Source organism: Cinclus cinclus, chromosome Z, assembly GCF_963662255.1.
Source record: "Cinclus cinclus chromosome Z, bCinCin1.1, whole genome shotgun sequence".
In the NCBI taxonomy this organism is placed as follows: Eukaryota; Metazoa; Chordata; class Aves; order Passeriformes; family Cinclidae; genus Cinclus; species Cinclus cinclus.
This window is the reverse complement of record NC_085084.1, coordinates 42,000,926-42,015,570: the sequence shown is the minus strand read 5'-3', so window position 1 is coordinate 42,015,570 and position 14,645 is coordinate 42,000,926. Positions and strand designations below refer to the sequence as shown.

At 42.6% G+C, this 14,645-nt stretch overlaps 1 protein-coding gene across 1 annotated transcript; it reads right to left on the bottom strand.

Annotated features, from left to right (window-relative positions):
* Positions 1-702: 702 nt before the first annotated feature.
* Positions 703-13,447, bottom strand: MINAR2 (membrane integral NOTCH2 associated receptor 2). The gene is made up of 3 exons (XM_062512887.1): positions 13,283-13,447; positions 1,660-1,905; positions 703-882 (listed from the first exon to the last, which is right to left on the bottom strand). The coding sequence occupies exons 1-3, from the start codon at positions 13,445-13,447 to the stop codon at positions 703-705; spliced, it is 591 nt and encodes a 196-aa protein (XP_062368871.1).
* Positions 13,448-14,645: the final 1,198 nt, after the last annotated feature.

Here is a 14,645-nt window from a genome sequence, read left to right as displayed (position 1 = left end):
AATATTTTTAAGGTGTATTAATTCAAATGTTGTTGCCACTCCATCTTTTGGGATGACAGAAATGCTGTATGTTGGAAGAAGTTGACCTAGTGGTAGAAGAACTTTTTCACAGATCTCGGGGAATTTTTTTGATGACAACTCAATGATCTATTTTCTGGTTTTCTTCTCTGAAAAAGTGTAAGAAAATATTTATGCATTTAGGTTGGCTTTTACCACATGTTGCATCATTGGAGCAATACATTCAGTCACTAAGTAATGTGTTAATTTTTGTTTTATCATTCTTTGTGACATCTTGAACGATGCTTTATAATGCTTTTCTAAATTCTAAAAATAGCATCATAGAAAGGCAGAGGACAGGAAGTGTTTATTAGAACAAATAGTCAAACTGGTTCTCTATATACACTATCTGTAACATACCACATCTACTGACTTAAATCACTAGTCCAAAGAAGGCAGTAAAAATATGGAGTACAGTTTTCTTTTTAAATTATACCTGTAAGGAGACATTCAGCCATGCTCAGAATATTTGTTTCTTTTCTTGTGTTCATGTTTCTTTTGGTGTGTTAAAAAGGAATGACTTGAAGAAGTGATGTCAAATAAATTGTGGTTTTTGACCAAAAAAATGAATTCAAATAAAACCAAAGAAGGGAATAGTTTAATAAAAATATTTATTGAAAAAGAATTCATTATCATTTGGCAGTACTAAGTAAGTAAAACACTAAGTGTAATTACAGTAATTAGGATGCAAATGGCTAGAACCATGAGCAGAATGATTCGGCAATATTTTGAATGCTTTTTTTCTCTCTCCTTCTTTTTTAACAAGGTATCATACCCAGGAGTATAAATATCCCCCATCCAGAACTGTAGATCATTAGGATTTTCCTAGAAGAAAAATCAGAAAATGAAATCAGTTTCTCTCTTTTACACACAAAGTCATTAGAACATACCCAGAAGTATTTTGGCTATCATCAGATACTGATTAATGATTTTAAGACATCACAACACATATGCAAGACACTTTCACTTGAATGTAGGTTGTGCTACTTTCCAGATGCTGCAAATGTTCCACTGGGGAAAATTAAAACCATACTTTTCATCCAAGAACCAAAAGTAGGACACCAGTCATTGAAATGTGTTTTAAAACCCAGAAAAAACCATGTTGTCTTCTCAAGAAGAGATGACATTGTATAAACACAGCACTGACTCCCTTTTCAAAAAATGGAACAGCAGGGGAAAAAAAAACAAACACAAACAAAACCCAATTGTGCCAACCCACAAGGAGGCAGGATCCTTTATAGTGTGACGCTGGGAAAAATATATGTAAATTGATAACAGAATTTTGCTATGAACAGTTATTAATGTATTTAAGTGCCACATTTGTAGCTCTTCCCTACAACTCAGGGAAGCTGAGTTGTACAGAGTTGTGGTTTAAGAGTTTCTCTCATCAGAGGTCATGTACTGTAAAAATTTAAATTCCTGGTGTCTCACCAGATATGTAGACTTCTTTCCTGATAAGACTCAGGTTTGTTCCAGAAAATACCTCCGTATTTACTTCTGTAATCCCACCTAAAGATCCAAAAAGGCCGCACAGTCGTTTATGCATGCACCACACAGCTCACAGCAACTCACTTACTCAAACTCAGCACAACAGCCCATTACCTTTATATGGCTGGCCAAGTTAGAGTGTACTGACTGTCTGTCATAGTCTTGCACAGTCCAGGAAGGGGTCTTTTTCTTCTCCTCCCAGTCATCATCCACATGGATATCACTATAAAGTGGGTTGCTCTTGATTGTGGATTTCAGCGTGATGGGAGTAATGTGTTTCCCCAGGGATTTGTCTATTATTTCTTGATGGTCCCTGTTCAAGTCTAAGCCTGGCAGCTCAGTGACAGTTCTCTTTTCTCTCTGTAAGACACAAGTTAGATCAGAACCTGGCTTTCATTTGCATTACCTACAATACAGATCCCCTTCCAGAATTATCACTTGTAATGCAACAGAATTATTTTCAGACTACACATTCAACCATTTTTCTCCTTCTGGCAAACTTCTTCAGTGAGGGAGCCTGACTGCTCATTTTGGACAGATTTTTTCCTTCTGAGGAAAGCAGGTGGGTACAATCTGAACATTAAGTTCTTTTGCAAATGTGAACTGATATAATGCCTGCTGGAAGAAAGCCTCTGCTTTAGTGAAACAGTGCTACAGAGAACTGGAGTAGAACATTAAAATTCTGGTGGAAGCCATGGACATGTGTTGCAGAAGCAAAGATGTAAAGACAAAGCATCACAGGGGTAATGGTGTGTAAAAGAGAACCTCAACTGGAAATGCATCTCTGATAGCAGGGGTGTGACTCACAGTTCGTTCACACTCTTGAATGCTAGACTGCTAGACCCTTGTCAGGATGTGGAAGAGGCTCTTCAGTCAATGAGGGCGAATTCACAGGTAATTAAATACCTGAGCAGTCTCCCAATAACAAAAACTGTTAAATGAGACTTTTAGAACATATGGGTGTCTAGGGAGGAAGGAGAACAGTCCTAGTGGGATCATATCACAAGCTGCCTCTTAAAACAGCAGTAAGGGTCCTGTAAAATAGTAGTCACAATACTTTTTGATCTGTAATTGCATGGAGAAATGCAATCAGACTCTCCAGTCAAAGCTATTTAGTATTTGTCACAACCTTCTGTCCCCAAGACTTTCAATTAACCTGTCACTGATCTGTGGTACCACAATATGTCAGCTATCTAACAGACCTGCTTTTTGCAGAGCCTTTGTCTTACACTAACACCTCTCCCATCTCTCAGGATTTTAGAACCAACACAGAGCAAATTCATCCCTCCTCGTAAGTACTTTTGTCCTTAGGAACTTTATATTGGGTCAAGGGGAGCCTTGGCCTGACCCAGTGGTCCTGTGTCAGGTATGCTGGGAGGGGGCAATCCCCACCTCTCCTGCTCTCAGAAATCACAGAGGTGTGGGCAGCACCTGCTGCAAGATGCACATAATGTAAAGTGCACATAATAAAAAGCCAAAGAAGAAGTTGGGTCCTGAGAAATTTACCTCCATGTAAGGAGGAGTTTCCCTGAATTTTTCATTTTTACTGAAATCTCCAGATGTTAAGTACCCACAGGCTGGATGGACTTCAGCTGAAAAAGGGCTAGAGGCATGTCCTGCTTCTCCTCCCACCTTTCTGGTGGGAGCTCAGGGTATCTGACCTCCTGCATGCTGGCTTTGGGAACTGCTTTGACATCTCAGCAAGTCAGTGAAGGTGCCCAAGATGATAGCAAACTGTTGGCTTCTTCTGCTTGAGTAATTTTCTGCCCATTTTGTGGGCTGGTGAATCCACTTTCAGTGGAAGTCAGCTGCTGTGTGCCATCCCTACTTCATGACTGCCTGTGTGCATGCATAGACCCCCTATACATTAGTCTGAGGCAGGTAGGTGTAGAAGGAAGCATAAGGACTGATTTCCTTCAGAAAGTGAAGGTGGAGAAAAGAAAACAACAGACTTTGTCTAAGAAACTCTAGGAGGAAGCACCATGCTGGCATTCCTATCACTAAAAGTGACTAAGCATGTTTCCCATCAATAATTGCCATTAGTAGGCGGGTGGATCCTTAGGATGGGGTGAGCTCCCATCCTTCTGTTAGTTCATATGTTCCTGTCTTAGTTTAGTTTGATTTCCCAGCCAATGCACCAATAAATGTTATAGCTTAGATTTGCCAATTTTAATATACTCACTTTCTGTTGTGAGATAGAATTTGGAGTAAAAGCAAGGCAGGCCTAAAACTTAAAAGGGTGTAAAGAAAAGCTTTATTAACAACACAAAGAAAATAATAAATTCCGAATAAAACATTCAGACCACCCCCTCCTCCCCACTCCCGAGCCTTCTTAACAACAACATACAGAAACACTTCTGCCAGTTACCAACCTAAATAATCTTTTTCAGTTCATTTAGAGAGATAGAAGTCTCATCTTTATTCAGCTGTAGGGGTTTTTCCAAAAGAAGAAGAAAAAAAAAACAGTTCTCTCCTGGCTTCACTTTTCACTAACTCCTCCCATCTTCACATCTCTCCTGAACTGTTTTTATGGGCCATGTTAAACTCACCGGGAATTTACTTTTAAGAATGAACTGTTCAAAAGCAAAAGTCCTCTTCATCTCTCTTTTTCTCTGTTCATCCCCAGGACAATGATTCCCTCTTTTCCCTTGGGGCAAAGGATCTTCTGAATGTTCCAACCCACCATGTCTTTTTCTACAGTTCATAGGAATTTTTAGTGTAGTACAGTCCCTCTCTATAGCTTACAAAAGGATTTTCAGCCAACCTTCACGGCATCTCCTGATTCTCCTTCTATCTAAAACTTGGCTCCTGCTTGACTGACTTTGGTGTAGCCTTTCTGTTCTTTTTCCTCTCACTGGTTGAAAATGGGGCCCAGCAGCCTCCCGAGCCCACTCCTGCCACATGGGAGGGGGCCGGGGCCAGTCCATGTTACCTTGTGAGAGGCTGGAAATGAAATAGGCTTTCCTAGGGTTTTACTTGCTTCAAAATGTGAATTCACAGAGGTGAACTAACTTATTGGTTTCTCAGGCTGTCAACAACCAAACCAGCCTCCAATTGGTCTCATCAACTCATAGAGGAAGTTCTCAAGGAGAAAAACTTCTGAGTATGCCCTCCTCCCAGATGCCCTCAACGCACAACCAGCAAAGTTCCACATGTTGTTCCTTAGCCTTCATGTATGCCCTGATAATATTACTCTCTGCATTGCAGTTACAGCTGGCACTGAAGCCCTCTGGGCTGTACTGACCAGATTTCAGCTGAGCTGGTGTTTTTAACTGCCTTTTTTTTCTAACTGCATATTATTTTATTTACTTTATTTCTTATTTAAGATTTGTCATTGACCTTAATGACTTTTCCCTCAGGCTTGCTAAATAGTTGAACTTGGAGAACATTTTGTTGAAGAACGCAAACTGTCTCATCAGGGGATGATCGGTCTCCCTAGGCTAAAATGTTGTGAAAAGAATGTGACTTGACTGTAATTTTTAAAGCTGTTTTAGATAAAATTCTCCAAAACTTGGAGTAGATGGCATGATGCAAAATTTTTTTCACAAAAACAGTGCTTTGTGGCAAAATTTTTTGCCCTACTGTCTGAAGTACCTTTCTTTTCATGGGCATGAGAAGAATGTGGTGGCTTGGAGCCGATGTAGATAGAAGAGATTGGGAGGGGCAACTGGGTTTTACCATGAGAGCTGGAGTGGAATTTGGGGTAGGATATAGTTTGCAGAAATTTTAACAGAACAGACATTGAAGTGACAAACTAATTGGAAGAATGTACTTGAGTACAGCAGATGCTTGATTGTAGATATGACCTACAGACTAGTTAGGGAAAGACAGAAGCTGGAAATATGAACAATATTGCATTAAACATATGCATTTCTAGAAGCAGAGAAACATAAGATTAGATAACAAAAATATGCTTGCTAGTATGAATTTCTACAAAAGCTACTTTTTTACATTTTCTTTTAAGATTCAAGACACATCCCAACCTTTGTCACAGACTCATGCAGCTAAATGTTCAAAGAAAGAGAAAAGCATTGTAAATTTAGATATCAGTATCCATTACAGAATTCATACTGTACACATTGAGTTAAGACAGTGTGAATGAGAGTGGAACAGAACAAATCCAAGGCAATTTGTGTCATTATTCACTGAATAGAAGGAAAGAACCATGGGTACTCAGAGAAGTACTTATTCACAGAATTCACAGAATGATGAGGTTGGCAGAGACCTTCAGGATCATCTAGTCCAACCCATGCCCTAGCACCTCAACTAAACCATGGCACCAAGTGCCACATCCAGTCTTTCTTTAAACACATCCAAGGACGGTGACTCCACCACCTCTCTGGGAAGACCATTCCAGTACATTATTACTCTTTCTGTGAAAAACCTTTTCCTAATATCCAACCCGATTTTCCCTTGACACAGATTAAAACTCTGTCCTCTTGTTCTGTTAGTTGCTGCCTGGAGAAAGAGACCAACCCCTACCTGACTACAACCACCTTCAGGAAGTTGTAGAGAGTGATAAGGTCACCCCTGAGTCTCTTTTTCTCCAGGCTAAGCAACCCCAGCTCCCTCTGCCATTCCTCACAGGGTTTGTGTTCCAAGCCCCTCACCAGCCTTGTTGCCTCTTCTGGATGTGCTCAAGGGTCTCAATGTCCTTCCTTAACTGAGGGGCAGAACTGGACACAGCACTCAAGGTGTGGTCTCATCAGTGCTGAGTACAGGGGAAGAATTAACTCCCTGCTCCTGCTGGCCACACTGTTCCTCATACAGGCCAGGGTGCCATTGCCATTCTTAGCCACCAGAGCACACTGCTGGCTCATATTCAATCACCTGTCAACCAGCACCCCCAGGTCCCTTTCTGCCTGGGCACTGTGCATTCACTCTGTCCCCAGCCTGTAACACTGCAGGGGGTTATTGTGGCCAAAAACCAGGCCTCAGCACTTGGACTTACTAAACTTCATCTTATTGGACTCTGCCCATCCATCCAACTGTTCCAGGTCTCTGCAGAGCCCTCCTACCTTCCAAGAGATGGACATTCACTCCCATCTTAGTGTTGTCTGCAGATTTACTAATGAAGGACTCAACACCATTATCCATGTCATCAATGAAAATACTGAACAGAACAGGCCCCAGCACAGACCCCTGAGGGACACCACTGGTGACTGATCCTCATCTGGATGCAGCACCCTTCACCTCCACTCTCTGGGCCCAGTCACCCAGCCAGTTCTTAACCCAGCAAAGAGTGCTCCTGTCCAAGCCATGGGCTGACAGCTTTTCCAGGAGTGTGCTGTGGGAGATGGTGTCAAAGGCCTTGCTGAAGTCCAGGTACATAACATCCACAGCCTTTCCTGCATCCACTAGGCGGGTCACTTGGTCATAAAAGGAGATCAGGTTGGTCAAATGTGACCTTCCCCTCCTAAACCCATGCTGGCTGGGTCTGATACCCTGGCCATCCTCTAAGTGCTGTGTGATGGCACTCACTATAAACTGCTCCATTACCTTACCAGGTACTGAGGTCACGCTAACTGGCCTACGGTTACTAAGATCCTCATTCCCATCCTTTTTATCAATGGGTGTCACACTGGCCACCTTCCAGTCATCTGGAAGCTCACCAGTGACCCAGAACTGATGGTAAATGATGGAGAGCAGCTTTGCAAACTCATCTGCCAGCTCCCTCATCACCTTGGAGTGGATCCTCTCTGGTCTTATAGATTTATGAACATCCAAACTGCTCAGCTGTTCTCTGACTGTCTCCTCTTGGATAATAAGGGGACCATTCTGCTTCCTGACACCGTCTACCAACCCAGGAGGACAGCTGTCCTGAGGACAAACCATCTTCCCACTAAAGACTGAGGCAAAGCATGCATTGACCACTTCTGCCTTCTCCTCATCTGCAGTTACTAAGTTCCCTCCCTCATGCAATAAAGAGCAAAGGCTGGACTTATCCCTCCATTTACCATTAATACATTTGTAAAAACATTTTTTATTATCTTTTACAGAAGTCATCATTTTTAATTCAAACAGAGCTCTGGCCTCTCTAATTTTTTTCCTACATGCTCTAGCAGCCCCTCTAGAGCCCCTCTCTCTTGAGAGATCTCACCCTCCTTCCAAAGATGATACATCCTCTTTTTATTACTAAGTTCCTCCAAAACCTTCTTGCCCATCCAGGCTAGATGTTTGCCTCATCAACACTCCTTTTGGCACAGAGGGACAGTCTGTTCCTGTGCCCTCAAGATCTCTGTTTTGAGGCATGTCCACCTTTCCTGAATTCCTTTGTTCTTAAGGGCTGCTTCCCAAGGAACACCCAGGGAATTGAATAAGTCTCCTAAATAGGCCAAAGTCTTCTGGAGGGCAGAAGTCCAGTGTAAAAGTCTTATTGATGCTCCTCCAGATATCACCGAGTATCGAGAACTCTATAATTTCATGATCACTGTGCCCCAAGCGGCCTCCAACCACCACATCTCCCACCAGCCCATCTCTATTTACAAACAGCAGATGTAACATAGCCGTTCCCCTGGTAGTCTCACCAACCAGCTGCATCAAAAAGTTGTCCTCCACACACTCTAAAAATTTCCTGGACTGCCTCTTTTCTGCTGTATTAAGTTCCCAGCAGGTGTCTGGCAGGTTGAAGTCAGCTACAAGAACGAGGGCTGATGATCCTGAAACATTCTCCAGCTGCTGATAGAATAAATTGTCCACCTCTTCTTCCTGGTTGGGTGGACGATAATAGACTCCCATAGGAGGCCAGCCTTGTTGGTCTTGCCCTTAACTCTTAGCCACAGGTATTCAACTTCATCGTCATTAATTTCAATACCTATGGCATCAAAAAGCTTCCCTAATATAAAGGGCCACCCCTCCACCTCTTCTCCCTTTCCTGTCTCTTCTGAAGAGCTTGTAGCCATCCAGTGCAGCACCCCAGCTGTGTGAGTCGTCCCACCACATTTCCATGATGGTGACTACGTCACAGCTCTGCTGTTGCACCATGGCCTCCAGCTCCTCTTGTTTATTACACATGCTGTGTGCATTGGTACATATGCACCTCACCTGGGCTACTGATTTCACCCCTAACTCAGGTTTATCACCCTTGGGTCTGCTTCCAGACAGCCCAGCCACATTCCCTTCCCCCTTCAAACCTAGTTTAAAGTCCTCTCAACAGTGTCTGCCAGTTCATGAGCTAAAACCTTTTGCCCTTAATGGAGTGATGGATCTCATCTGGTTCCAGCAGGACAGGTACTGTAAAAGTTGTCCTATGATCAAAAAAATCCAAAATTTTGCCGATGACACCAACTTTTGAGCCACTTGTTAATGATGTGAGTTCTCTTATTCCTTTCACTGTTTATCTCAGCCACCAAGGGGACTGAGGAAAAGACTGCCTGTGCTCCTGCCCTATCAACCACTTGACTCAGTGGCCTAAAGTCTCTTTTAATTGCCCTGACAGTCTTCTTTTCAATCTCATTACTGCCAGCCTGGAGTATCATCAGTGGGTAATAATCAGAGGGCTGGATCAGTCTAGGGGGTCTCAGTGATATCTCATACCTGGGCCTCAGGGAGGCAGCAGATCTCTCTGTGGGATGGGTCTGGTTGACATAAGGGCCCCTCTATTCCCCTCAGAAAGGAGTCACCTGCTATGACTAACCTTCTTTTCTTTTTGATGTTAGAGGAGGTGATCCATGACAGATGAATTGTAATTGGGAGGCTTACTGGGCAGATAATTTTCTTCTAAATCATCTAGCTGACTCTCTAGATCCAGGGCCTCATACCTATTCTTGAGTGGCACTTGGCTAGGGGGTGGGAGTCAGGAGGAATTTTTATTATTACTTCCCTGAGCAGGCACCCATTTCAACTCCACTTCATCCACCAGGTGCCCTTAATCTCTTGTGTTATAAAGAATATTAGCACTTTGGAGCTTCGTTCATCAAATCACATCTTATAGGAGATGCTATGGAAAAGCAATGAGGAAGGCAAGGATTAACCAAAATATGTAAGGAGATATGAAAGACAGTAGGGCAGACAGCTCACATCCAGGTTTTCTGAGAAGCCTGAGCAAGTCCAGAGGAAGCTGCAAAGATCAGCAGAGGGTTGGAGGACCTCTCTTATGAAGACAGTTTGAGTAAGCTGGGATTGTTTAGCCTGGGGAAGAGAAGGCTATAGGGAGACCATGTAGCAACCTTCTAGTACATAGAGATATCTGACAAGAAAGCTGAAGAGAGAATTTTTACAAAAATACAAGAGAAATGGCTTTGAACTGGAAGAGGGCAGGTTTAGATAGCATTCTTCCCTGTGAGGATGGTGAGACACTTGAACAGGATGCCCAAAGAAGTTGTGAATGCCCCATCCCTGACAGTGTTTAAAGCCAGGCTGATTGAGGATTTGAAGACACCTGTTCAAGTGGAATACATCTATGCCTATGGCAGGGGAGTTGGAACCAGATGACCTGTAAGATCCCTTCCAACTCAAACCCTTCTATGATTCTAGGAATGAAACTTTTCTTAAGGAGGGAAATGAAGGGGATTCCTTGTCAGAGACATTAAGGCAGCCTCAGGTACTGCAAAACTGAAAAGCCACCTGACATGGACAGGAAAGAGATCAGTAGATGGTTATAAACACTTCAGCCAAAGTGGCAGGGATATTTAGAGAAAAGTGAATATTAATATGGACTTTTTTAATTGCACATCATTGAGACTACTTTTTGTAATAAATTGTTTCATTAAACATGGTGTTTTATCTGTCATTGGTAATGCAGTTCTGCAGGGCTGTGAGTGCATTATATAAAAACTTCTGTACAGTCTCAGACCAAAGCTCCTGCCAACCTCACAGCTGGCTCTTATTGTGGCCAGTTGCAGATGTCTAGGGAAGAATAAGGGAGAGAGTGGAAATACGTAATGCATGTATGAGCCAGGGGACAAAGAAGTGACTCTAACCTGGAACCTAACTTAGAGATTTTAAAAAACCCTCTTGTCCTGGTATACTGAGAAACAAGCAAAGACAGGACACAGGCGTTAATTCATATGTAAGGCCAAAAAAAAAACCATGCCAAGAAGTAGCATGCTGCTAAGAGAACATGAATGCTCTCTGCTGTCTTCCAAAAATAGGGGGGGAAAGGGAAACATAAACAAGAAAGAGAAGTCTCAGAATTGCAGAAAACTACTAGGTTGACTACAGGGGAGACATGCATGAGAAACAGATATAGAGGATAAATAATCTGGTGTGTGCTGGATATTAAAACATATTGTGGGGCAGAGAGTTGAACAGGACTGGAAATTGTCAGGGCGATCAGAATGTGGTCAGCAGTGATCCATTTGTAGGAGAAACTCTCTGCTTTTTATGCTGCTTTTCACAAGGAAGGGCCAAAAATTCCTGGACTGCTTTATGGTTTGTTTTAGTCAAAGTAGACGATGAAAGTACGTTCTAAGTGGAGAAGCTGTTTAGTTTGCCTGATACCAAAGAGCAAAGTGAGGAGAAACACCAGCAGATTTTTGTCATTATGTGAAGCAGCTTTTTATAATGGAAACAGATTTTAGAACTTATAGGTGGAGAAAACACATAAGCACTTCAGTGCATTTGAATTTAAGTGATCTCATAATAAAGGTTTGGAAGAGACCACAAACATATCACTGAGCAATCACTTTGCATAGGGAGCCCTCAGTAGCAATAGTTTCTTAAAAGAATATTAAGTTCTAAAGAGGAAAGTTAGGCTACTCTCAAGGTTTAATGACTTTAGGAACCTTTAGGTCATGCACACATTCTGAAATTAATTCTCTCTCCCCCTATCACCCCCCTTTTTCCATTTCTGAATTAACTAACCCTTAACCCCATTATCTCTCTCATCTTAAAGTGAAATATGGTATTCCTGCACCATTAGTTCTCCACTGTGTCATCGTGTTTCTTCTAATGTCTGGAACTCATCAGTACTTTTCCCTTTATTTGATTGTTAGCAAAGGGGGAAAAGAAGGCAAGCTCCTAAGGGAAAGAATGGCACAATGAATTTTATCCGGACAGCTTGAATTCACTAATGACTACACTTAGAAGTACAGATTATGTCCTAGGTTTAACACTTATAAAATATACCACTTTGCAAACTCCGTTTTTGGAGGCATGGTGAGTACAGACATTTCCTTTGAAACAGCCATCCCGGGGCTGGGACACAGAGTTCCAGGAAAACCTTCTCGCTGGTGGCAAAAAGCAGAGCACAAGTCAAAAAGCACAAGGCTCCCTACACATTTTTAATCCTCCCGCAGCTCTGCAGCCCTGGCTCGGTGACAGCGCGTCCTGATTGACAACAATGGGGAGAAGGATCCCTGCTGCGGAGGAGGCTCTGTGTGTGGCTGCCTCCCTCCTGCACAAAAGAGGGTCTTAGGTGGGGGGAAGGGGGTGAGGCCAGCATTGCACCATACCCTGCAGTTTGGGATCCTCCAGGCTCCGTCCCTGGTTAGGGCTGTTTGCATGGGACACTACGGGCGACCGCGTGTTCCCCGCCCAGCTCTCCTTGGGGAGCCGCCAGCAAAGATTATACAACGCGAGCGGAGTGGCTGGAGGCGGTGGAGTGGGCAGAGGGAAGGGTGTCTGGGCAGGGAAGAAGCTAGGGAAAATAAGGGGGGGAGGGAGGGGGAAGCGTGGAAGCGGGTGTCACGGGGGGAGGACTTTTGCAGTTGGAGGAAGAACGGAATGGACTCTGGGAGGGGGCGAAGGGGTTTAGGGAGCTGATGGGGAGAAATGTCTGAAAAGGGGGAAGTGCAATGGGAAATATCTGTGGGAGACTTTCATCATCATTCTCCTCCCTTCCCCCAGGCTCAAGCTTTTTTGGCTCTTACTGCTCATTCCCCTGGGGAATCCGACCCCCACCCTAAGGATCCTGAGAATGTAGACCCTTCTCCATCACCCCCCTCACCCCCAACCTCTTATGTGTGTCTCCATCCCTTGACAAGAACCAGACCTGGGAGCTTTTGCTCATGCTAGGGGTGGGGAAAGGCGAGGGGCTCCCCGGGCAGCAGGAAGGAGCACTGTGGAGCAGCAAGTGGGGCCCAGAGGGGTGTGAGCTGATGCAGCTGTACCGCTGCTGATCCAGACATGAACTTCTCCTCCGCCAGCTCCAGGGCCTCTGCTAGGCAGTGTACACTTATATTTTTACCAAGAAACTACTGCTGCCTCTATATAGTAACCTGGATTAATGCAGAGAGAGCTGTTTCACACTTTCAACAGTTGTCTTTCAGTATAACAGGAGGGCCAAAGTTGAATGAGAAAAAAAAGAAGGGAAGATTAAAAGGAAGTTGCGGCGAGCTATGTAGATATATATGTTTGTAGCAAGAATCTTTAATGTCCCTCTAATGTGCCTTTTCATCAGGTTTAAAGGATATGACTTCACTTTCAGTTTTAAATCTGGGGCTTTTCTGACTTTTTCAGAGAGCAATTCTATGCACACCTTTAGTACAGTTAAGTGGTATTTGACTTCAGAAGACTATCTGGAAAATGCAATGAAAATGTTACAATGAGAAGCAGAAAGCCTAATACACTGAAATAAATTCAGTGTTCAGTGGACCCCCCTGAAGAGAGTAACTCTTCCATGGAGCCTGATCCTCCCTGATGTCAATGGGAAAATATACAGGAATATTAATGATGCCGATTAAGAGATACAGAAAGCTGAAACTACAGCTGATGTGTCAGCATCATGTAATTTTTCTCCTGATTCTTAAAACAAGGTAGAAAAATCAGGAAAATGTCAGCCTCTTTTAGACCTTACCTGTAGATAGATCCTGTTGTGCCACCGTTGCACTCCAGGTAAAGCTGCTTCTGGGAATTTCGCCCAGCTGGCTGGTAGAAAGGCATAGTTTTTCACTAAAGATTTAACCTCCAGTTGCAGGAATTTATCAGGATGGTTGTTGTTTGGCAAAACGGAGAGGTCCATGTTTCTGTGCTGTAGAGTAATAATGAAAACAGCCCCAGCTTCTGCTTCCTGGCTGTGCATGCTCTTTCTATTATTAATGATGTGAAGAAGGATACGACAGTTTCCTGAAACTGTATCTGACCCCTGTTTGGTATCAGGCTCACTTATATCATCTACCAATGATAAAAGATTGTTTAGAAGTGGCAGAGCAGACAGGACAAGTTTCTTCAAGTGCCTGGCTTAAGTTTTCAGGTTCAAGGTCTATTTTGATAGATACATATGTGCTCATTAAAACTGAGTACCAGTTAGTAGATGCATAAGACACTTAAATGCATACCAGCACTTCCTCAAGTTATCTGCCAAAAATGTCAAGCTTACAATACTTCAAAGTAACATTTTTTCCCCCAGAGAAAATTAGAAGCAGCTTCCAGTCAAAGCAAGTCCTTCGTTTCTTCAGCAGTACCAAGAGACTCCATTGTGCTATGTGGGTTGGTATTATTTACCACAACAGCTATGACATGCACTTTTTTTAGGGTCAGGGATTTCTTTCACAGTAAATTCTTCTTGACCCTGGGAAATACTAGATTGCTTCAAGTAATTGATAACAGAAGTTTTCAGGGAATTGATCCTGCTCCCATTCAAATGAGTGGAAAAATTCACTGTTACTAACTTGAATGGTATGGTCTCAGTCCCATCCCTTTTATTATTTTATTTTGAGATTTGATATTTTCATAATCTTTTTATGAGTCTTAAGTTCTTGTGACTTTCAGCTAATGAAATTCCCCTTCTCATTATGGACTCTACATAGGACCAGCAAATATAGCCTCCTCATTCTTATCTTAATGGTTTCTTAAAACATGTATGTTTTTCTAGGATATGTTTAATTTAGATGAAACTGCCACAGAGGATAAGCTTTTGAAAGTTTGTTGCTTGAAATACAGGAAAACCTTTTTTGAATCAAATTTGTACTGAGAATTAGGGCATCACAAAAAATTTAGCTCTGTACTTACACCGCAGAATCAAACCAGTCTATTCACCACACAGAAAATAGCTGAAATAAAGAAAATGAATAAAAATAGGAAAATATTTTTTAAAACCTAAAGGAAAAATGAATAGTTGGATATACATATAAGTTAAACCCCTTATTTATTTAGAAAGCTCATGATGTTTTCTTGCAGGTAATTACTGGAGATTATTTTATAGTGTATCTGTTTAAAAT